Source organism: Arachis ipaensis, chromosome B5 (genome assembly GCF_059453495.1).
Source record: "Arachis ipaensis isolate K30076 ecotype BB chromosome B5, ASM5945349v1, whole genome shotgun sequence".
In the NCBI taxonomy this organism is placed as follows: Eukaryota; Viridiplantae; Streptophyta; class Magnoliopsida; order Fabales; family Fabaceae; genus Arachis; species Arachis ipaensis.
Window position 1 is genome coordinate 30036382 of NC_142440.1, and position 23214 is coordinate 30059595.

The 23214-nt window shown below is 34.4% G+C and overlaps 2 protein-coding genes across 2 annotated transcripts; both read right to left on the reverse strand.

Annotated features, from left to right (window-relative positions):
• Window positions 1-7647: 7647 nt before the first annotated feature.
• LOC148563735 (uncharacterized) lies at window positions 7648-9287 on the reverse strand. The gene is made up of 2 exons (XM_088488333.1): window positions 9162-9287; window positions 7648-7953 (listed from the first exon to the last, which is right to left on the reverse strand). The coding sequence occupies exons 1-2, from the start codon at window positions 9285-9287 to the stop codon at window positions 7648-7650; spliced, it is 432 nt and encodes a 143-aa protein (XP_088344459.1).
• A 305-nt stretch (window positions 9288-9592) lies between these two features.
• Window positions 9593-11593, reverse strand: LOC110271866 (uncharacterized). The gene is made up of 3 exons (XM_021123466.2): window positions 11425-11593; window positions 9844-10079; window positions 9593-9769 (listed from the first exon to the last, which is right to left on the reverse strand). Exons 1-3 carry the CDS (start codon window positions 11591-11593, stop codon window positions 9593-9595), a joined length of 582 nt encoding a protein of 193 aa, XP_020979125.2.
• Between the last annotated feature and the right edge of the window lie 11621 nt (window positions 11594-23214).

Below are 23214 nucleotides of genomic sequence, written 5' to 3' on the forward strand. Positions count from 1 at the left end.
TAATAATAATATGAATTTGATTAAATTCAAATATTATAAAATTAGTTCAATTACTGATAATAAAAATAATTTTCTAAAAATAAGAAATTTTAATTTTATTAAATAAATTATAACTTATTTATATTTATATTTTTAAAATTAAGAGTCGCTACAAAATGAGAAGTTGTTGTATATAAATTCAAACAACAATTTTTACATGAAGTTAACATGTGTACTAATATGTTATTTTTATCTATTAATTGTAACTTTCAGATATGTTGTACTTACTTTTTTTCGTGACCAAATTGAGGAGAATAACATTTTGTTCTAAAATAAAAAAAGAATTGTGCTGACGCATACATTCACAAAGTAAAAAGACAACTCAACCTTGAGAATTAATTAGAAGAAAAGCTTCTAAAAATAACAGAATAAAAATTATTGTGCAGAAATTAAAATATCAATCATCCAACCATGCAGACAAGTCTATCTGAAAAGGGTGACAAAAAATTAGAGAAAAGTAACAGAGAAATATTATTCCTATTTAATTTATCTTTGTATATCTTTGGACAGAAATTATTTTTGATACGTAATATTTTTTGGTGTATTTGTTTAATATTGGAGAAGCTCCGGTAACCAACGTCTCTGGTCGAAGAAGCTCTATAAATTGAGTGGAATGCATCATGTGTAGTGTGTGTTATATGGTGCAAAATGTGTGTGTTATATAAAGAAAGAAGAAGAAAATAGGTTGAAGAAGAGGAACCTAACTGTATGTTGTAATGCGAAGAGTGTGTGTTATACAGAGAGTTAGGATTTAGGTAGTGTTTAAAGAAGAAAAAATATATAAAAGAATTATTAGTTTGTGGTGATTAAAAATGGTATGTGATTATACAACACTCGAAGAACATATCATCAATTACTTAGATCATCCAATTTATGTAAGTTGATAAATTTTATTATTCTATATATTTAAATTATTTTTTTTATTTTTGTTGTTGTTAGTATTATATAAAAATATAATATTATTATTTTAGTCTTATTATTTTTTGTATTTTATTAATATTTTCGAATAATAAAAAAATTTGTCCAACATAATTATATTTTATTTTATATAAATATTATTTATATTTATTTATTTTTGAATATAAATAATAATGATATTTATTATTTGTCTTTGAAAATAAATATTATTTATATTTATTTATTTTTAAAAGTAAAAATTATTTAAATTTTTTATTTTCGAATATAAATATTATTAAATATTTTATTTATTTTTGAAAATAAATATTATTTATATTTATTTATTTATTTTCAAAAATTAATAATACTGATATTTATTTATTTTCTAAAATAAATATTATTTATATTTATTTATGTTTGAATATAAATATTAAATGTATTTATTCATAATATTTAAATAAGTAAATGTTTATTTATGATTAGAAATAACTATATTTTTTATTTATTTAAACTAATATTTAGTGAATAAATATATTGTTGTTGAACCAGCCAAACAGTAATTTGATAGTTCGTAAACTGGATCCGCTGCAGACGTGGAATTTGATGGTCGAAAATTACTTACGCTCAACAGGATTCTACCACGTCTCTAGGATTAGGTTCATAAAAGGATTTTATCCCTTATTAGCTGCTTTGGTGGAAAGGTGGAGGCCAGAAACCCATACCTTTGTATGACTGTTGAGTGAGGTTACTGTGACACTGAAAGATGTCGCTCATATATTTGGCCTATACATTGATGGAGAGCCTGTGAGGGGCTGGACAGATAGTAGTAGCGACTTCCTACAAAGTCAGAGTATCGCGATATTCGGTTGCGAACCGGTTGTCAGTAGTTCTTCAAAATCTTATATAAAGCTGGGTTGGGTTCGACCCTATTGGAGACCGAGGAGTCTAATAAGAGATACACCAGATGCCAGATTTTCTATTTTTTGGGTTCGACCCTATTCACGGATAAGTCGACCACATATGCTAACGTGAAGTATCTACCGTTGCTTTGCGATTTCGAGCGGATCCATACTTATAGTTGGGAGTCAGCATGTCTCGCGCATCTTTACAGGGCGTCCTCTTAATCTGTTGTTTGTTTGGGCATGGGAGCGACCGCCGTGTCTTATGCCTGTACCCAGACAGTCCCTTCCACCGGCTGAGATACCAGTTGCCATGAGGTAACAGTTCCTATTTTAGTTCTGTATTATATTTCAGTTGAACTAGTGTCATTGTAGGTTGTTATTAGGCCAAGAATATATACCAACTACCTTAAGTATTGTTAATTTTGCTAAGGCTTACATATTGATGGCACAATGATGGCACAACAAGGCACCACAAACCACTTCTAACTGTATCTTTAAACCACAAATCTTTACTGCAACACTCTCAAACTCAACTGAGCTAACACATTCTCATATTAATTAAGTACACTAAATTGTGGTCTACAATTCAAAATATTTTTAGACCTTAGGATATATGGCTTCTACAATTCGAAGTAAAAAAGTGACGCGGACAATAAAAAATTCATAAACGGTTCTGGGATCTATCGAGGCCCAATTCTAGTCTCATGGTTAAGAAGAAAATGAAGGATGAATTCAGAGGAATATCAGAAACACTCACTAAAATTATTTGGCTATAGTATCTGCTATCTAAAATCAAAATTCCTTACTTGACAATCAAAGTGTAATACTACTGTGTGCTAACTAAATTTACATAACAAGTCCGATCCAAACACTTTGCGTCCGATCCAAACACTTTGCATCAGATCAATCCTTTGTTAGAAATCAATTGATAAAGAAAGAAGTATTCGCTGAACACATATATATCAGTCCAAGATTAGGTGGTAAACATATTGATCAAACTCCTTTTAACACCTACTTTCCTCGAATTCAAAGACAATAAGTATACAAAACAAACCCTTTAGTTTAAGGGGGAATATTAGGCTAATTTGCAACAGCTAGCTCATTAGTTAGTTGCATTGCTTATGCTAGCTACCCAATTTGTTCAAATTAGTTATACGAGTCAATTATATACAGATTTTGTAACTGTTACTATCAATTAAACAATATTTTGCAAAATAACTTCTCTGTATTTTTCTCTTCTCTCTAGCTTCTTTCTTTCTCGCTTTTTCTTTTCAATTTATTTCGGCTCTTATAGTTTTTCACAACTCTACTTAATAACTTACACATAAGAATTTAATATTGATATAGTATAGAAAAATAATTATATATGTAATTTTTAGAGTAAATAATTATTTTAGTCTCTACAAAATTTTTTATCAACCACTTTAATCTTCAACAAATTTTTATTCTCAAAATTTTTTTATAATTACTCTCATCAGACAGATTGGTCCCTAGGTCACTTTAAATCAATTGTTCCATATGTATTAGACAAATAAATCTCTAATAAACTTTATTATAAGATAATTAGATCCTCAAAAAATTTACTTTAGGACAAATTAGTTTTCTTTCAAAATCACGCAAGCATCAACCTGTTTGACAGAAATAATTCTTAAGCACTTTAATTTTTGAGAATAAAAATTTGTTGAAAATCAAAATGTCTGATATAAAATTTTTTAGAGATTAATTTGAATATTTATTCTAAATTTAAATGATGTATTGTCACATTAGTAAAAATAATTATATTATTTTTTTAATTTTTTCATTTACCGTATACATGGCACTACAAGAAAAAAGGCCTGTCGGCACATTTTTTTTCTTGCCACGCTTTAAAAGCGTGGCCAAAAGTGGTCAATGGCCACAATTTTATGAGAGTGGCGGTTGATTACTGATTTGGCCATGCTTTTTTTTGCCACGCGTCAAAAGCGTGGCCATAGAGGGAAATCGGCACGCTTTTATGAGGGTGACAACTAATTATTGATTTGGTCACGCCTTTTTTTGCCATGCTTTAGAAGCGTGGCGATAGAGAGAAACAAATACGCTTTTGAAGCGTGCCTAATTTGTCTCACTCTGGGCACTCTAAAAAAAGCGTACCGACATAGTATTCACCAATTTTTTTCAAACACTTTAATTTTTTTTCCAATGAAACACTTCAACCCTAAATTAAAGAAGTGATGATCCTTTCACTACTCAGGCCTTCGAACCCTCGCTGCCAGCCCTTCATCTTCATCACTACCATGTCCCAATTCATCACTACTGATGAGAACGCTTGCACGCCCTCTCTCCCAGCCCTTCATCTTCATCACCGCTGAGAACCCTTACACCCAGCCCTTTCTCCGAGCCCTCTATCGCACCTTCTCGCACCTGCTCTGTCGCAACCCTCACACCCTCAATGCAAGCCTCCTCCTCGGATTCGCCACCCTCGCACCCTCTCTCGCAACTCTCTATCGACGTTGCTCCGTTGGCGCACCCTGCATCGGCGTGCCCTCCCTCAGTGGTCTCTCTCTCTCTCGCAAACCCTAAACACTAAAGATGCTACCTCTCTCTCGCTCCTCCCTTAATCGGTGCTTTCTCTCCCTCAATTGGCGCTCAACCCTCACCATGAACACTACAAGGTAAGTAGTTCTTTCTTCTGTTTCTCTATTCCTGTGATAAGTGCCATTATTTTGGTTCCCTGGCTGTTTCGCTATTCCTATGTTGCAGTGATATGAAAATGAAAGTTTAAATATTGACACATTAAATTTAGAAAAATGTTAGGTTCTGATTTTTATCGTAAAAATCTATTTCGCTGTTCCCTGATTTGTTTGATTCTTGACCTATTATCGTAAAAATATTAGGAAAATGTTAGGGTACTGTTCTGTGGATGGAGAAAGAGGAATTCAAAGACTACTTGTATACGAATATATGTCGAATAAAAGCTTAGAATATCATCTTTTCAATAAAGCCTATGATCCTCTTCCTTGGAAAACAAGACTTGATATAGCACTTGGAGTAGCTCAAGGGTTAGCATATCTGCATGAAGAATCAAAAGTTCAGGTAAGCATTGCCATGTTATATTAGTAGTTTTAAACATACTTACATACATGAACTTCTAATGATATCTATATTTTTGTTCAGACACATTTGGCATCCAATTTTCCCAACAAACTAATCTTCTTTTTCTTCTAAAATGTTTTTGACCGAAGGTGATATATCGGGATTTTAAATGCTCAAATATACTACTGGATGAAAATTTTAGGCCAAAACTTTCAGATTTTGGCCTCACTAGGGAGGGACCGGAAGCTGGACATACTCATGTTTCAACTGCTGTAACTGTACTGATTCTGGTGACATTATAGATTTTTAAGTGATGAAGACTTTCTTGCTCGATTATTCCAAGTATCGAATTGTTGTTTTTAGTAGGGAATCTTCAAATGTGTGTGCTTGGTTCTGAAAGCTTTTTTTTCTTATTATTTTAGACCTGAAGATTCAACAATCATGATCAGTCTTGCTTGTGGTAGTCTTTCAGGCATTGCGTCATCAATAAGTGGGTTCTTGATGATAATGTTGTCTTTAATTGGTTTATCTAAGTTCTCAAGTTTGTTTAGATAAAAGATTTTGTATCCTCTTCTGCTAAAGGCCTGCACTGTATGTTGAACAAACTTTTTAATTATTAGGGGAATCTTTCATCTGAACAATCTTTTAAAGGATTACTTCAAAAGCAAACATGAGAAACTTTTCTATGTTTAGATGTAATTCTTAAAATACATTTTTTCCTTTTTTTCATTTAAAATCAAAATTAGAATTTATATGTGATAACTGAAATATGCATATACATTCCTTATAGATGAGTTGTCATGCTTAGTAGATGGAGTTCTATTTATTCGTTGGCTTTAAGTGGGGATGGCAACGGATCCCATGGGGGCAGGGACATGCCCCCCGGCCCCCGTCCCCCGCCGCCAAAACCTGTCTCCATCCCTGTTACGAGTAACGGGGACTCCGTATCCGCCGGAGACTGGGGTCTCCGCAGATATCCGCGGATTTTTGTAAAAAATAATAAAAATAAAAAAAATGAAAAAATAGAAAAAATTTTAAAAAACAAAGATAATCCCAAATTACATTAAAAAACAACTAAACATAATATCATATCCATAATTCATAAACAGTCAAACATAATTCATCACATCATAAAAATATAATTCTCAATCATTCTCTAGCCTTTTTCATCTTGTAATAGTTGTAATAGTTGTAATGGTAATGATGGTAGATTCTGATTTACTTGAATCCTACAAACATAAATTATAGAAATCACAAACATAAGTCATGCAAATCAGAATCGGAATAAAAAACACAAATCATAAATAACCTAACTCAAAAAAATTATAACACAATCACATAAATTATATAAATCAGAATCAAAATGAGAAATTGTAACATAAACAAATAAAATTACATAAATAACAGAATTAACAAAGCATCACATAAATCATAAAAATCAGAATCAGAATAAAAAACATAAATTATAGTTAACTTAACTCAAATCAAAGTTAAAAAAAAGTAAAATTTCTGATGCTTTAAACCACAAACTAAAAATCAATATCAGAATCACAAACTAAAAATTTCTGATGCTTCAAATCAAAATTAGAATCACAAATGCTTCAAATCAAAGTAAAAAAAATTCAGAGTTCACAGAAGCTACTTACCGAAAGAAAGAGCAGAGGCTTGGACGCTCCGGCAGCGAAGATGGCGAAGATTGAGAAGCGGCACAGAGGCTCGGACGCTCCAACGCAGAAGATGACAAAGACTGAGAAGCGGCACAGAGGCTCGGACGCTCTGACGATAATGACTCACTGCAGCTGTAACGTCGAGACTGAGAGGAGAGGATTTTAATGTTGTCGGTGAGGGACTGAGGGGTAGGAGGTGGCGGTCGGCGATTAGTGTTCGGCAGTTGGCAGTGATGAATCCGTAAGAGGAAATGGTTTGAAAGTGATAGAATTGAAGAAAGGAGAGGAGAGGATAGAAGAGAGGAGTAACATGAGTGACGGCTGGGGTTTGCTCCAACTCATATCTTTTATATATATATAACAGGGGCATTTTAGTATTTTCATATAAACAGGGATTAAACGAATCTCCACGGGGCGGGTACCACTATCCGTGCCCCCGCCCCATATAACAAACGGGTCCCCTCCCCCCGTCCCTGTGGGTTCAGAACACTATAAGGGGCGCAAAATCAAAGGCCGACGATTCACCTGACCGCCCTGGTTATGGGTGCCGGGATTAGATTTGGCGGCGATTTTAGGAAATTGCTGGTATAACCGCCGCTAATTACTTAGATGTTGTCAAGTTGGTGCACGTTTAGCGGCGGTGTTAAACACCGCCGCTAAACTGTTCTAAGGTTTCGGTTACAGTTACCGGCGGTTGCAAACCGCCGTAATATATAACAGATTTTTTAAACTTTCAATCATTTATCGGCGGTTTAAAACCGCCGCAAATTAAAACATTTTAAAAAAATTAAATTTTGAGTTTTTATAAAAAGAAAGCATATAAATTTTTAGAATATTATAAGAGTATTTTTTTCTTTTTACATTTTTTACAATTTTAAGAGTTAATATTTTCAACCTTAGTATCTAAACTTGTAGCAAAAACAATAAGATTATATATGCAAAACAAAATAATATATTCATGAAAATACGAAGAAAACAAATATCTTGCAAAGAGTTGCATAATATAATTGAAAATAATGTTTTAATCAATCCAAAATATCTCCAATCCTAACATACTATATTTCACTCTATCATTCGGAATTGCTCATCCCTGCAGTGATGTCTGGTGGCAGCTCCTCACCCTGCCGTTGAAATAGATAAATCAGAGCACTCTCCATCGCCTGCCTCTTTTTCTTCTCTGCTGCTGCCTCATCCTCCATCGCCTTCCTCTTCAACTTCTCGCCTTCCAGCTCTACCTGCAGTTCAAGCAGCTTCCTTTGGGTCTCCTCTACTTGGATTCTGTTGCCCAGCGCATGTGAATTCGAACCGAAGAGTTGACTAGGAGTCGGTCCGAAACCCACACCATGTACTCTACCCGGTTTCTCTTTTCCGAAAACCTGTTCAATAGAATCATTTTTAGACAACATTCTAGAAGACTCATCCTGTTACTCAATCTCCTCAATTATTTCCTACATACACAAATTAGCAAATACCATCATTTTGTTGATGGGTCCATCAGAACACGCCAAACATGACGATTAATTATATCACTTACATCACAATAAAAAACACACAAATATAGTATTAAAAAGATTGGTATCAAAAGTTATTTACATAAAACAACCAAAATAGAAAATCTATTTCATAGAATGCCAACCACTATAAAAATAAATAAGGGATAAGTGAAACTGAATTATTTCGAACATAACAAACAGAATTTTCATAGTAAATGTGAAACTCTACTTAAGGATTGAAATCTCATGCAGTAACAACTATCCTAGGTAACATATTTATAATCTGCAATAATAACTAAGGAATTGTAATCCACAAATCAATGAAATCACAGATGAAACTCAACCATAAGCATATCATTAGGCACTCGAATTAGACCTGAGATTACTTAATCTGCACCCCAAAAATAACCTCCTTTATCAAAATTTGATGTAATCTTCGTTAACTACTATCCATTCATCTAGATTTAGAAATAACACAAACAATAAATCTTATGACACATAAATAAATAAGCCAGAGAAATAAATCACCAAAAAATAGATGAGAAAGATGAGAAAGAACATAATTTGTTGAATCAACTAAATGAATTCTAAGATAATTAGATAACAACAACATCTCCTTTCCCACAAGTCCCCACCATATCTTAGCATTCACCCTTTAAATGTCAACAGCCCTTACCAAAACCTTGTCTTTCAATCTTCCTTTATATTAGCTTTGAAATAATGATTCAATAACTAATAGCAATTTAACCAAAATAAATTCTAAAACCAAGAAAAAAAAGCTCAAATCTTTTACAAAGAGAAAGATTATCAAAGGCTTAAAAAGAGCAAAAGTGTCAACTACGAAAGAAATTTTGGAATTGCATATTTTTCCCTACGAATGAAGCTTATATAAATTATAATCAACATGGTGCCAAAATTTTATAAGATTTAAAAATTACACAGAATCAAATTTGAATGTTTGTCGGTCATATATCATAGTATAAATGCCACAATAAAATTAAGAAAAGATCATATAGCATTTCATATAGAAGTAAACTATTACCCTATTTGAGATCATAATTTTATCGATAATTATAACAAGTAGTACTTACACCAATTGCTCTTGCTTCATCACTGATATATGCGCCATCCTTTTTTTTATGTACTGTGATCCATAACTCTCCTCTACCGACTCTCCTTCCTTGTTGTTTTGACTGTAACAACAAAGTTTTTGCCATTACCGTATTCAACAAAATCAAGAAAAATTAAGTCACAGAGATAGTCTAAAGAGTGAATAAAAAAGTAAAGTACCTTTACTTCCATCCGCCGTGCAAAGCTTTTCGAACCGCCAGTGTCGGTATATAGTTGTTTTGATCGATTGATCGCATTTTTTCTGCACTTCTCCTATTGGTCCATCAGAGACAAAGGGCGATTAGAAACTGATAGAAAAAGACTCAAGGCAACATAAATGGTATTGTTGTGTAACAATGATACACTAGATTACATTCGTCTCAGGTTTGGCGCGATAGTCAAGGAACCATATCTAATGCTCTCGATCAATTCCCAGTGAGCGATGCTCAATATTTTGTTCAATCGTGAATGTTGGCTCATAAAAATCATCATACAACCTCAACCTTGTTTCCTTCCAAGACTTCCCCATACTTTTCAAAATATTTTTCTTGATAGTTCCTTCGCTATTTTCATCAAAGTGGAAAATTTGCTACACAGATAATACAAGTTATCAATAATTATAAAAATAAGCAGATTTAATTCAAAGGGGATATAAACTTTTACCTTGACACATTTGTTATAAACCTTGTCTTTAGTGGTAATCTGACGCCAACTTTCCCTACAGATAGGAAATTTTCCATAATCAGATCCCAGCAGACCAAGCACGCTACTCAACAATCCAGCTTCGTCTCCAATTGCTTGCTTTGCGTTGTTGAACTTGAGCACAATCTTCCTACCGTTAGGCCATTCCAAAGCCTCCCTCACGCTTAGTTTTGACGGCTTGATTGTGCCGTCAGAATCTATAAGCCAAACATAATACCTTATACGTGTATCCGTTGTGGACAGCATGCGAGAAAATTAATATATAACATAATAATATTAACATAATACCTTATTATATGCTTAGCAAAAGAAGCATGATGGATTAGACCAGCATAAAACATGCATAAATTGGTGTAGAATTGCAACACTTGAAACAAATTAAAAAAAATGTCTGACTTTTAATGTAAAAAATTAATAATAAGTACAAATTTGAAATTGAGTAAAGTATTGTTTTTATCTCCAACATTTGAGGTAAGTCCCAAAGTTGTCCCTAAAGTTTGAATCGTTCTATTTAAGTCCCTAACGTTTCAAAATTGACTCAATGTTGTCCTGCTGTTAGGAATCTCTTAACAGAATTAACGGCGGGACAAAATTGAGACGATTTTGAAACGTTAGGGACTTAAATAGGACGAACATATTGGAGACAAAAACGATACATAGAAATAAATTTTAATTTTATTCTTCAATAATATCAATTTTTACGGTACATAGTTATTCAATTAATTTTTAATCACATCTAAGTAAATTACACTTAATCACATTAATTTTATTCTAAATAAATTTATTTTTTATAATTTTATTCTTAAAAATGTTTACTCATCATAAAATGTTTGTAGAATGACTAATACATAAACTTGTGGGAAAAAATGATACATATACAATAAAATAATGTGATTCAAGTCATTTTACAAATATTTCATGATGAGTAAAAATTTTTAAGAGTAAAATTATAAAAAAATAAATTTATTTAGAATCAAAGTAATGTGATTAAGTGTAATTTACTTAAATATGATTAAAAAATAATTAAATAATTATGTACCGTAAAAGATTGATATTGGTGAAGGATAAAACTTAAATTTATTTCTATGTATCGTTTTTGTCCCCAACGTTTCAAAATCGTTTCAATTTTGTTCCGCCGTCAATTCCGTTAACAGATTCCTAATGGCAGGACAACATTGAGTCAATTTTGAAACATTAGGGACTTAAATAGGATGATTCAAACGTTAGGGACAACTTTGAGACTTATCCCAAACGTTAAGGACAAAAGCGATACCTTACTTTAATGTCGGAGACAAAAATTAAATTAATATAATAATTTAGAATTTTTTAAAATATTTTGATAGGCCACAGAATACATTTTATCTAATTAAAAAATATAAAACAAGAAATAAAAAACACAATTCAAACAATGGAGAAGGTCAAATGTCATTGACTGTGTTGCAATGGAAAGCATTTGGGATGAACGAGTTAGAGTATAGTGTAAATTAACAATGGGTGGAGCCTAAATCATGTTGATCGAAGAAAAATAATTAAATACGCTACCGATGATCTTAACCGTCCAAAGCTCTGTAGTCTTGCGTCCTCTGTGACTCTGAGCTCCAGAAGCATCAAGGAGGTCGTCAACTTCTTCATCAAGAAGAGGTACCTCATTTGCATTAGCGTCCAAGTTTAGATTGCCTGGCAGCGAGTTCTGGGCATTATTTGTGCTCATCTATGAAGCAGGCCTTGGTTCACTTCGCGGGGGACGGAAAGGGCGTGAAGTTGCGGGGACACTATCACCACTTGCAGGGACACTATCACCACTGGTCGGGAGAATTTGAGAGCCATCCCATCATGGTGAGAGTCCGAAGTCGCAGTCGCTCCATTTGAGGTTGTTGAAATCCTGGTCCCAATTTTGATTTTTTCGTGTATCGACCTTTCCGAGCCATCTTAAACTCCTGATACCAACAAGCACACAAAAAATTATACAAATAGTCATGGTTCATAGTTGTTTTTTCTGATTCATAATCGCAAGTAGCTCATGAGGCATTTCATTCTTGTTTTTTTAATGCATGTTAATTTTAAATCTTTGAAATCGGCAGACTATGAGGTTTTCAAGAACAGAGGAAGGCAGGGAGTGGAAAGTTACCCTTTGAGGGTGGGGTGTTCAAAATTAAGCTAAAAACGTCACTTTCATTTCTTACTATCTTTTTTTTCTATTTGATCCTTACCCAAAACTTTTATTGTTGTCTCACTTTTTCACCAAAATTCATGTACAGCCTCCTTCTCAACTAATAGTGTGGCCGTTTACTATGTGTGCACTCAAACAAAACAAATATCTCAGCATAATCTGTACTCGACTTAGTTAGTTTACAAAGTAAACAACGAATATTGGAGAATGAAAGTGATCTTGTAGCCACATATAAAGCGCAATATGAACATTTTCCAGGGATGTCATGTAAACGAAAGCCTTGCCTCCAAAGTCACAACTTGGAATCAAAGAAAAATGCTCCTAATACAATACAGTTTCATGAACTATACCCCTGGGTCATCTATAAGCAAATTATACAGCCATGCATGTTGCTAGGTACAGGTAAAAGCTTCAGTCAAAATATATACATAAAAAATCATTGGTGGACGAATGCTTACCCGAGAAGAGAATTGAAGATGGGACAACAGCCTTTCAAAAGGCAAGAGCTGCGACAGACGAGAGAAGCGGCAGGTCAGGCCTTCGTCAGGAGAGGCCTTCAACGGCTTGAGGCTATGGGAGACACGGCTGGAGGTTAGGTTCAATTGGAGTGATGCAAGGGAGAATGAGGATTTGGGCGCCGTTTCTTATTTGATTTCACTTTTGGCTTTAGCAATGTGTTAGTGTGGAAAATTGATTTCCCACTGTCTTATAATAATAATAATAATAATAATAATAATAATAATAATAATAATAATAATAATAATAATAAAATCAGTGATAATTAACAATGGCATCAGCGTAATAATTCACACCCACACATCGCATCAATAATAAGTATCATTTATTATTAATGTATATGTTAATAATAGGAATGATAATAAATAAGTTTTTTATTTCTGAACCAAAAATTAGTTGTCATATCTTTTTTATTGAATTTATGATAAATAAAATTTGTGATCTCTTTTACTATTAAAAAAGGGATATTATTCACATATCGAATATAATGAAAAATGTCTTCTTATTGTACCAATAAATAAGTTATCCCTTTCTAATAGCTCACCCAATCAAACTTTACTTACTGCAAAATTATAATTACCATATTTCATACATAATTACTTAAATAAATTATCTGAAAATTAATATCATAATATTGACCAAAATGTCTAAACTTGAATACGACATAATCTTATTCCAATGCAAGAATATTGGAAAAAAAACAATGAAAGAGATACCTTATTCCTAATTGAAATAAGAATTAAAAAGAAGCATAGTTGGTTTCAATTTCTGAGAGATAATGAAATGAAAGAGGCATAAACAATTTCAGGAGATGTTACCACACATCCAAACTAATTCAGAAATTGAAATGCTTGTACCAAATGCATTTTAGATGATTCACTGTTAAGCACCGCGGCATAAATGCATGTAATAACCCCAGTTCCAGAATTATTGACCTAAAAAAATAACAACTGTACCAATCTTGATTAAATATCAGATTCCCTAAGTCTTTAATATGAAAAACTCTCTAGGAAAAACAATCTCTAATAGCAATATGAATAGTTATAAAGTCACGACAAGATCAACAAATAAGTCTCGGTTATCCTATGCAACCTGAATCGAAATTCTTCACCTAAACTAAAGCATTGCCCTCAAGGATTCAAGTATCGTGTTGCCCACATAGCCAAGTGCCACGCATTCTTCTTCTCAGGAGACATTCCATTATAAGGATATTCATTCTCTTCTGGCGTTCTATTGAGGTCATAGGACAGCATGGAAGCCTTTTGTCCAGCAGAATCTTCGCCATCAGAACTATCGGAGGAGACAACATCCTCTCCCTCCAATGAATCTGGAACCACCTCCCCCGATTCTTCAGATTCCTTTTGAATATTGTCTCGAGACATTCCTGAGAGTTGCAAGGTAGCCAAACAAGCCCGGATTAGGAGGAATTAGTGTGTGAATTGCTTAATCAAAAAGCTCAATATCTAGAGTCAATTGCTTCTTTAATCAGACAATAATAGGATTATTATTATTATTATTAGTGAAGCCAAGGGGTGACCCCTACTTCAAATATGCTGTAGATTGGGATTGAGACCCTATGAAATTCAACTAGGCCGAAGCATTAAAATTAATATAAAAAAGTAAAATATTATATGTACATAAAATTAGTTATTATGATTATATTTATATAAGTATGAATTCATATATTTGTTAATTAAATAATTCGTAATTAGAATAGTCAAACTCATAGTGGATTAAACATAATCAAATTATATAAACATCGTAAAAGCCGAGTCTTTCTTACTGTCCCATAGTCGTTCAAGGCCATGTTCTATGAGTTTGAATTCCTCCCGTGCTGTAATATCCAGTTCAACGACAAGAGAGTTTTCATAGCGTGACTGCACAATATACTATAATTAATGTATAAAATACTGGCTGGAAAAAAAATTCATATTCTAAGCTTGATATGATATTTGACATAGAAAAGATTCAATGATTAATAATAATAATAATAATAATAATAATAATAATAATAATAATAATAATAATAATAATAAGAATGAAAACACACAGAGATCAGTTATCAAATAAAAAGATATTACCCTCGGATATTGCTTAAGGTTTAAGAAACTACTCAGTGATAACTACATAGTTTTGGAACCAGTTAAGATACGAGAACAATGTCATGCTCCAAGGCTGGATAGAATATGTAATTCTAGGCAGCTATAAAGTAACAATCATTGCTTGCTATGTTGAATAAACAAAAGATAAATTACAATAAACTACAATTATAAAAAAAGGCACAATAAACAATTAGCTCCAGGCTTGAGTCAAAATATAACTCCTTCCTGAACAAAGTACATGTTGAGTGTTCCTGTCATCAAACCACTACAGCCCACTAGCAAGGATATATTACTATTCTCTCACAGTTCAATATGATTAAAAATATCACCGTAAAAGAAAAATGGGGAGCTCACATTGAGCAGTCGCACATCATGCCAAGGCAAACAATTTAAAAGGAGTCAAGTTATAACCCCCCAAATTTGTAGAGGGTAGAGACATGAAGGCACTTTAAAGGATCAAAGACCATCCATTCTTGAGTGCCACAAAAGGGTCTCTATTTTATGCCATTATGCTTCCTCCAGCAAGTGCAAATAGAGTTTGTCTTGCTCTACAAATTACAATTAAATTATACACCCTCAATGGTGATATGACATGTTCAATTAAAACTTTTAACATTTGTTGTTCTTTTTGCATGCAAACATAGATAATCGAATCTAATTTATCATAGTAAAAAAACTGAAATCAGAATTTAACTATATAGTTAGAGAACTTTGATATACGTTAGATAAATACAAAAGTAAAACATGAATATTTACCTTCACCTCGTCAAGTATTTTCTATGAGCACCACGTATTCGTACTTGTTATAAACTGAAACCCAAATTTGGCCTTGTACCTACGGTCCCATTGATGCAATTCCTAAAATTTTAACATAACCACCTGAATTGGATTTCATCCACGAATTTGAAAAAGAATTCGGAATTAAATTGGGCAGCAGCAATCAAACCTTCATCATTGAAGCCGGCACATGACCAATGGCTTGAGTGAGGTGTCTGTGTCCAGAGAAGGCATCCAGCCATGATTGTATACTAGAATTTTTGGACCATAACTTCCTTGCAAAGGATGTTACGTCGTCCAACGAATAGAATGGAGATGCCTCTATCATCTTCTCTACAAAACAACGGCTTTTGCAAATGAGATAGAAGTCTCGGCACTCCAATTTCCATGATAGGCCACAGACATAGAAAGAGTGTACAAGGACAATAAAAAAATGTGATTGTAAGAAGACTTGAAGGAGAAGTTACAGCATTGTGAAGAACCAGTTAAATAAAAGAGCTTTATATGAGAGGATAAGTTTTAAAAAATCTAAAATAACTCGATCAATCCTATCTATTGTCTAATGATATGACTAAAATACAATCCAATATCTATCATAGGTGAATCATGATAGTAGTATATATGCAGAATCATCCATGAATATGAGCTACATGCATGATGGAGAAATGTATTTTAGGAATCGGTGGCCTCATCACAATCTTCAACGCTGTCATTAGTGAGTTCCTCTAAATCACCGTCTCTTGTCAATCGCAGGCCTTCGGCATCAAATTCAGGCAAGCTAGTCATACAAGACTGGGGATGAAGGTCGACCTCACAATGTTCATAATCCTCGCCCATGTCAAACAAATCTCTTGGCTTCACATGGACTACTACACTCCATCCATTCTCCACCTCATCCTCCACGTAGAACACAAGACGCGCCTCAAATGCTAGGATGTACGGCTCATCGTCTTCTCGATCACTGGTGTGAATCGGAGTGGCAAAATTGACACAGGTGTGGCTTAAAACGTCTTTTCGGATGCTTCTACTCGACGTGGTGTTTGCCCAAAGACACTTGAACAATACTAAAGTGAATTGACCGTTGTAATTTAGCTCGATGATGTCTACTAATCTCCCGTAATACAAGACACCGCCAACAGCAACATTGGTATCCCGTTTACTTGCATAACTTCTAGTATCCGAAGTGACATAAACCTCACTATTCTGTGTTTTCATCCCTTCCTCCCTCGACATGGTTCTAAATTTAAATCTATTGATGTTGTAAGCCTGATAGCGTCTGGCCTGAGCAAGGGGACCGCAGGCGAGCCACTACAACTCGTTCGAATGATTGGTGCTTCCAAATGAGACTTGGCATTGAACCATTAGAGGCAAGAAAGCATCAAAGGGTAGTAGGATCCTGAGATATTAAGGATTACCTCATGCCTGAACCAATTGGAAAATTCTCTATGCACAACACTATCTATGTGAGACTGGGACCTTGTTTATTTCATAGTTTTCTCTTTGTGATGGCTCTGTACTCACTATGCATACAAAAAGTTTGTTCAAGTTCAATACTATCAATACCATATTGGCTCACTCTATGATTTTAGAACTCAGGCTCTATACTTACTCCAAGAATTTCTCTACAGCAATGCAATTGACCAGTACATGACGATGTACTTGAAGCTTTTTGGTTGCTGTTAGAGTAAAAAATGAAGCTGCCCCGGCCGCCTTTCCAACCTCTGGGAACATGCTGGCAATCTCGCTCAGCAGAGCATCGCTCGGCCGGTCGTCAATGCGTGTCGGTTGGTTGATCCTAGTCTCGACATTATCTAGGTATCTTGAACAGAATGTGAGAATCTCCTCGGATAAGTAGCCCTTTGCAATCGATCCTTCTGGTTGTGCCCTGTTACGCACGTACTACTTGAGACGACATAGGTACCTTCGAGAACATAACATATAAATTACTAGATGACAGCTATCCTAATAAAACAGGTCGAGAAAGCTTAAGTAGATCTTTACCTCTCAATTGGGTACATCCACCGGTAATGCACTGGGCCATCGAGACGTACCTCCTCGACCAAATGCACCGTTAGATGAACCATGACTGTGAAGAAGGAAGGTGGAAATATCATCTCCATGTGGCACAGAGTATGGACCACACGATCCTGAAGGAGAGGAAGTTGTTGAGGATCTATTGATTTACTGCATATTTGTCAGAAAAAGGCTGATAATTCAGCCAAGACGGCAAACACTGGGGTGGGCAATACGTGTTTTGACGCAATTGGCAATAGATGTTCCATTAGAATGTGACAGTCATGACTCTTCAAGCTGAATAACTTGCCCTGTTTTAAATCAACATAGCGAGAGATGTTGCTAGAGTACCCGTCTGGAAAGACCACATTCTTGATGGTCCTAAGAAAGACATCCTTCTGTGGATTTGACATGGTAAAGATTGCAGCGGGATACTTTCCACCTTCAAGTGGCCACATATCATGCCTAATTCCCATCAACTAGAGATCATTTCTAGCTTTTAGATGGTCTTTGGATTTATCGCTCTCGTTCAACATGGTGAAAACAATGTTGTGGCATACATTCTTCTCTATGTGTATCACGTCAAGGTTGTGACGTAATTCATTGTTCTCCCAGAATGGCAGATCAAAGAATACACTCCTCTTTTTCCAGGGAGACTCGTCTTGCACCACAGTCTGTTGTCCGTGCCTTCTTTTACCGCCCACCGCTTGCACCTTGCCCTGTGAGATGAGCACACCCTTCAATTGTCTCAGGACATCCCTGCCAGTTAATTTGGTAGGTGTGGATCTATCCTCTACCATGCCATCAAATCTACTCCGGTCCTGCCTATATCTGTGATCGCGATTCAAGAAGCGACGATGACCCATATAACACCATTTCTGACTGAAGATGAGTCTCCTAGTCTCGGCGTCCAAATTGCACGTGGGGCAAGCTCTCCCGCCGTATGTATTCCAGCCAGATATATTGCCCAAGCCAGGAAAATCACTGATAGTCATATCAATACAGCATGCATCTTGAATGTTTTCTTCTTACTGGCATCGTACGTATCAACACCGGCCCACAACTGCTTCAACTCATCGATCAGGGGGCTGTAGGTAGACATCTATGTCATTGCCAGGCATTTTAAGACCGGAAATAATCATAGAGAGAATAAAGTTGGTTTGTTTTATGCAAATCCATGGGGGTAAGTTGTACGGAATAAGAATCATTGGCCATATTGAGTACTTTGAACTGAGGTTTCCATAATGATTGAAGCCATCACTGGACAGGGCTAAGCGAACATTGCGCAGATCGCTAGAAAAGTCAGTATATCTCTTGTCAAATGCTTTCCGACCCTTGCCGTCCCTGTGATGCCTCAAGGAACTGTCAGAGTTGGTTCCTCTCTTGTGCCACAACATGTCCATGGCTGTCTTGCTGGACATGAATAATCGCTGCAACCGTGGAATCAGAGGAAAATAACGAAGAACTTTCGCTGCCTGAGGTTTGCCATTCTTCTTGACAATGGCGTTGATCCTTACTAAAGAATTCTTCCTGGTCTTTTGCTTCCACCTGGATGCTCCACATTGTTTGCATCCAGACAAGTCTTTGTCAGAACCCTGGTATAGCATGCAGTCATTTGGACATGCATCTATCTTCTTGTACTCAATACTGAGCTTCCTTATGATCCTCTTGGCATCGTGCAAGGTCTTCGAAATCCTTGCATGCTCAAAGGCATCCCCAATAGCTCTAGAATCAATCCGAAAGCCTTGTCGCTCACTCCGCACATGCACTTTATATGGTACAGCCTCACCAAGAAAGACAGCTTCGAGAATCTTGAGCATCCCGGATATAATCCCTGCTCGCCGTCCTCAAGCAAGTCGTGAAAGGCATGAGCCTCGCGGCTAGGTTCATCAGATAAGTACGGCAACCCCTCCACAACGTCTCCGACATGCCCATTTATCGAGTCTTCATCATCACTCTGCAGTCCCAGCAAGTTGAATGCATCGTGGACCATGTCACGCATTTGATCTCCTGAATTTACAGTGGGTTCTAGTTCTTCCCTACCACTGGATCTCTCGTCTACGATCCTTTCACCGTGATGTAACCAAAAGGTATAGTTAGGGGGAAAGGGTTTCATCAGAAGATGATCGTAGGCATCCTCTCTAGTTTGGAAAAACCGGAACCCACACAAAGGGCATGGACAATGTATCATCCCATCGGATGATACATTGGCAAATGCAAAGTTAAGGAATCTATTGAGACCATCCCTATGTTCTACACTACCTCGTGGCTTTGTAATCCAGCTCTTGTCAATGTCTAAATAAATGAAATAGCACAAACAAATAAATAAATAGTAAAAAATACATAAAACTAAAAAAATGGGGTGTGTGTCAAGAGAACCAATAACAGTTTATCACAATTATGAGACGGGAGAGTACCATACGTAATAAACTCGACAATATCTTACAAGCAAAACCATGAAGAGAGCGACGCAATAACTCAAAACAGAAACAGAAACAAAGTTACTTGCATCCCAGATAACATGTAGCACACGAAAGGTATTGGGGAGGAGGCTTACTCATTGTAAAATTATGTGCTTTCTTAAAAGAATACTGGTAGAAAGAATTGCTGGTTCCAAGTCTAAAAAATGAAAAGATAAAGAAAAACTTCCTTAAAAATTGAAAAAGAAATCAGGAATAACTGTTAAAATTAAAAAATAAGTAAGTCAAGAAATATAACTAGACAATCATAATGTACAGAGAATATAATCTTCAAAATATCTTAAAAAATGGAAAACATAACAGGATTGAAAGTTAGATTTAAAAGACAATTAAAAAAATATAAATAAACAATTATAACAGATAGAGGATAGAATCTTGAAATTGTAGATATATTATTTTAGATATGCTTCTAAGAAAGTCATATTATAGTTCTCCTGTCCTGTCTTCTACCGTGTAAATACAAATAATTAGTTCAATGAAAAAAATAAATTATTAACCCCTCAACTCAAGATCAATATATATTTCGAAACTAACACTTGTAGCAGGTTTATTATACTAACAACCTTTGAGTTGCTTATTTTCATGCAGAATCCACCTCCATTAGAGGCTCCTCTAAAATTGATAGAAAAAGTTCCAGTGGCCAAGGATATAAAGTAGTGGGAAGATGATGGTGTTCTTTCTACCTCAATTGATATGGATAATATTTTTTGAAAAGGGTTAAACACAAGTTTCTCATCAAGATGCTTTGTTTAGAACCATGCCTAATCTATCCTTCAAGAATTAATCAATGGAGACTTCAAGAACAAAAAGTTTGTCTATGGTTTTGCATTGAATCCAGTTGCAACTTTTGATCTTACAATAGAAGAGCATAACCAAATCCAATTATCCAAACAAATTTATGAAGGATCAGCATGAAAGTATTATGTACATTGAATAAATCCATAGTTTTTTCAATAATATGTTTTGTAGAGTTAAAAAATATCATATATGTTGCTAGTCACTTTGTATAACTTGTTTGTAATCTAATTTGTATCAGTGCCACCATTGTAAAAAAATGATGAGTTTCTGTTGTAATTTAAATTTACTAAATATAGTTGTTAAAATTAGTACCCTTGAATGTGTCTTAAATTTCTGTCAAATAATGGAAAAAAAATAAAAGAAAATCCAATTCAAACTCAAAATTAGATTGGTTTGGACCACCAATAAGGGATGGTTTTTCTTTGGGCAGGTTATTGCTTCTTGGTTTAACAAGTAATAAATGTTTGTAAAAAGAGTGGTATATCACAAATTAAAAACTTCATACATTTAAGAAAAATGCTCCATGAATACCAAATGAATATAGTGTAATCAAAATCTTCATACATTTAAGAAAAATCAATATTTTCTTTACTTGGATAAAAAAAAAGACAAACAAAAAAATTTGGACTTAAGAATCTGAATTCTGAGAAATAAAATTAAAAAAACACATGGATATGAATGCATGAAACTAGAACCTGTTACAAATGGGCATAGTACAGCCGAATTATTGGGGGTACCCTTACCCTTATTTGGATTTGAGCCATGGAAGGAAGATGCTATAACATTAATAATTATAGTAATAATAATAAAGCATATAATTGAGTTCTTTTGATATTTTGGCTTCATTTGCAATGAAATAGGAAACTGTATTAACCAAGGAAGAAGAAGAAAGAGGATACTTTGGTCAAGCGAAAGAAATTGAAGTCAATTAAATAAATGTAAACCAAAATTAAACACGCAGAGTCTATAATAACTCCATTGTTTTTCATACTTGTAAAAACATCAAAATCCTATCTTTTGTAAACCAATTTCTCTACCAATAATTAATATATAAACTAGCCAAGCTAGCTAGCTGCTCAAACTAGTTAAGTACTATTTTCAAATTTCCCATAAATAATAATACAAAAGTAGCTTCTATATTCTGCAGCATTTTATTGAACATAACAATTACTAATCAGACAAATAAAAAATGGGATAAGGACCCATGTGTCTATATGTTTGTTAGAACTTAGAAACTCTTCTTGATTTCAACATTTCATTCATCAATCAGAGTTTATCAAAATTAGAATGTCATCCGATACACTATATTATCAATTATCCAACAATATCCAAAACTCCCAGAATATTGCTTATAACACTTTGATAATACTGATAATAGGCAAAAGTTGTAGTGTTAAGAAGTTTACAATGCTGAATATTGCTTATAACACTAAAAAAAAATATAGTTTGCATTAGTCTCAATTTCTTCTTATTATTTTTCTTTTCCTAACTAAGAGAATGGTCAATTCTACTATTCACATAGGCAAAAGATGTATAGAACAATAATAATAAATCAGAATCACCATACTCATAACAAATAACAAAATTGAAAGAAAAATAACCTTGATCAGAGTGTGCTCTAGAAGCTTCTCTACTGTAGACAATTTCGCAATTTCTTTCCCGTGTTTCTAGGAGAAGGGTAAGGATTGAGGATGATGATTCTGATGAATATTCACATGCTTTTACTGTTCCTGCTACCCAACAAACTGTCTGAAGTCGTTCGCAGAGAGCAAGTAAAACTATAGCAATGAGCAAGATGTCTGCAACCAGATCAGTCAGAATTTACGAAATTGAAGAACAAGAGGAAGAAGACGACTCTGATGTAACATCTGAGGATTCTGATGAATACTGATCAGTTAAGTTAAACGTTTTGTTGATACGTCTTGTGGTCCTTCCTTTGTTATTATTAACACATTTATGTTGTTGTACTGTAATGTCTAATTATCTAGATTTTAGGTTTTGTACAGAAGAGCGCATCAGTAGTCTGGCTTGCATTTGCTCACAAGCCAATGGGGTATTAGTATTATATTCAGTTGGGGTGAATGAAATTCTCCTGTTTGGCAATTATGGTAACTCCATTATCCATCTGTTGCCCATTATTTGAACGAGCTTTCTTGTGAATTTATTATTGTATGATATCAGTGTGTGTTAGTAGTTGGAAAGAAGCAAAGGACTTATCTCAAGTATGTATCCCAATTTAAGAAGAAAACCATGACATGTTCAACCTATGTGGACTAGTATGTATATCTTGAAGAAAAATGGTGTGCCAAACTATCGAATTATGAAAGATTCGTTTACACGGAAATCTTAACATAGAAACTTCTCCGACATCTATATGGTGCTTCATTTGGGTGTAAATTCTTAAATATCAGATTAATTGGAAACTAAATGTATTTATCTAACCAATTCAGACTATCTAAATAGCAGCAATTAACCC

What these genes read in the sequence shown, in the direction of transcription:
- LOC148563735 (XM_088488333.1), bottom strand. Translation starts at nt 9,287, where the DNA reads ATGGCAAAAACTTTGTTGTTACAGTCAAAACAACAAGGAAGGAGAGTC. An exon ending in ATGAAGCAAGAGCAATTGGT is followed by an intron (nt 7,954 to 9,161) that starts GTAAGTACTACT and finishes TCTATTGAACAG; the next exon opens with GTTTTCGGAAAAGAGAAACC.
- LOC110271866 (XM_021123466.2), bottom strand. Translation starts at nt 11,593, where the DNA reads ATGAGCACAAATAATGCCCAGAACTCGCTGCCAGGCAATCTAAACTTG. An exon ending in TTGGACGGTTAAGATCATCG is followed by an intron (nt 10,080 to 11,424) that starts GTAGCGTATTTA and finishes TTTGGCTTATAG; the next exon opens with ATTCTGACGGCACAATCAAG. An exon ending in TTTATAACAAATGTGTCAAG is followed by an intron (nt 9,770 to 9,843) that starts GTAAAAGTTTAT and finishes TTATCTGTGTAG; the next exon opens with CAAATTTTCCACTTTGATGA.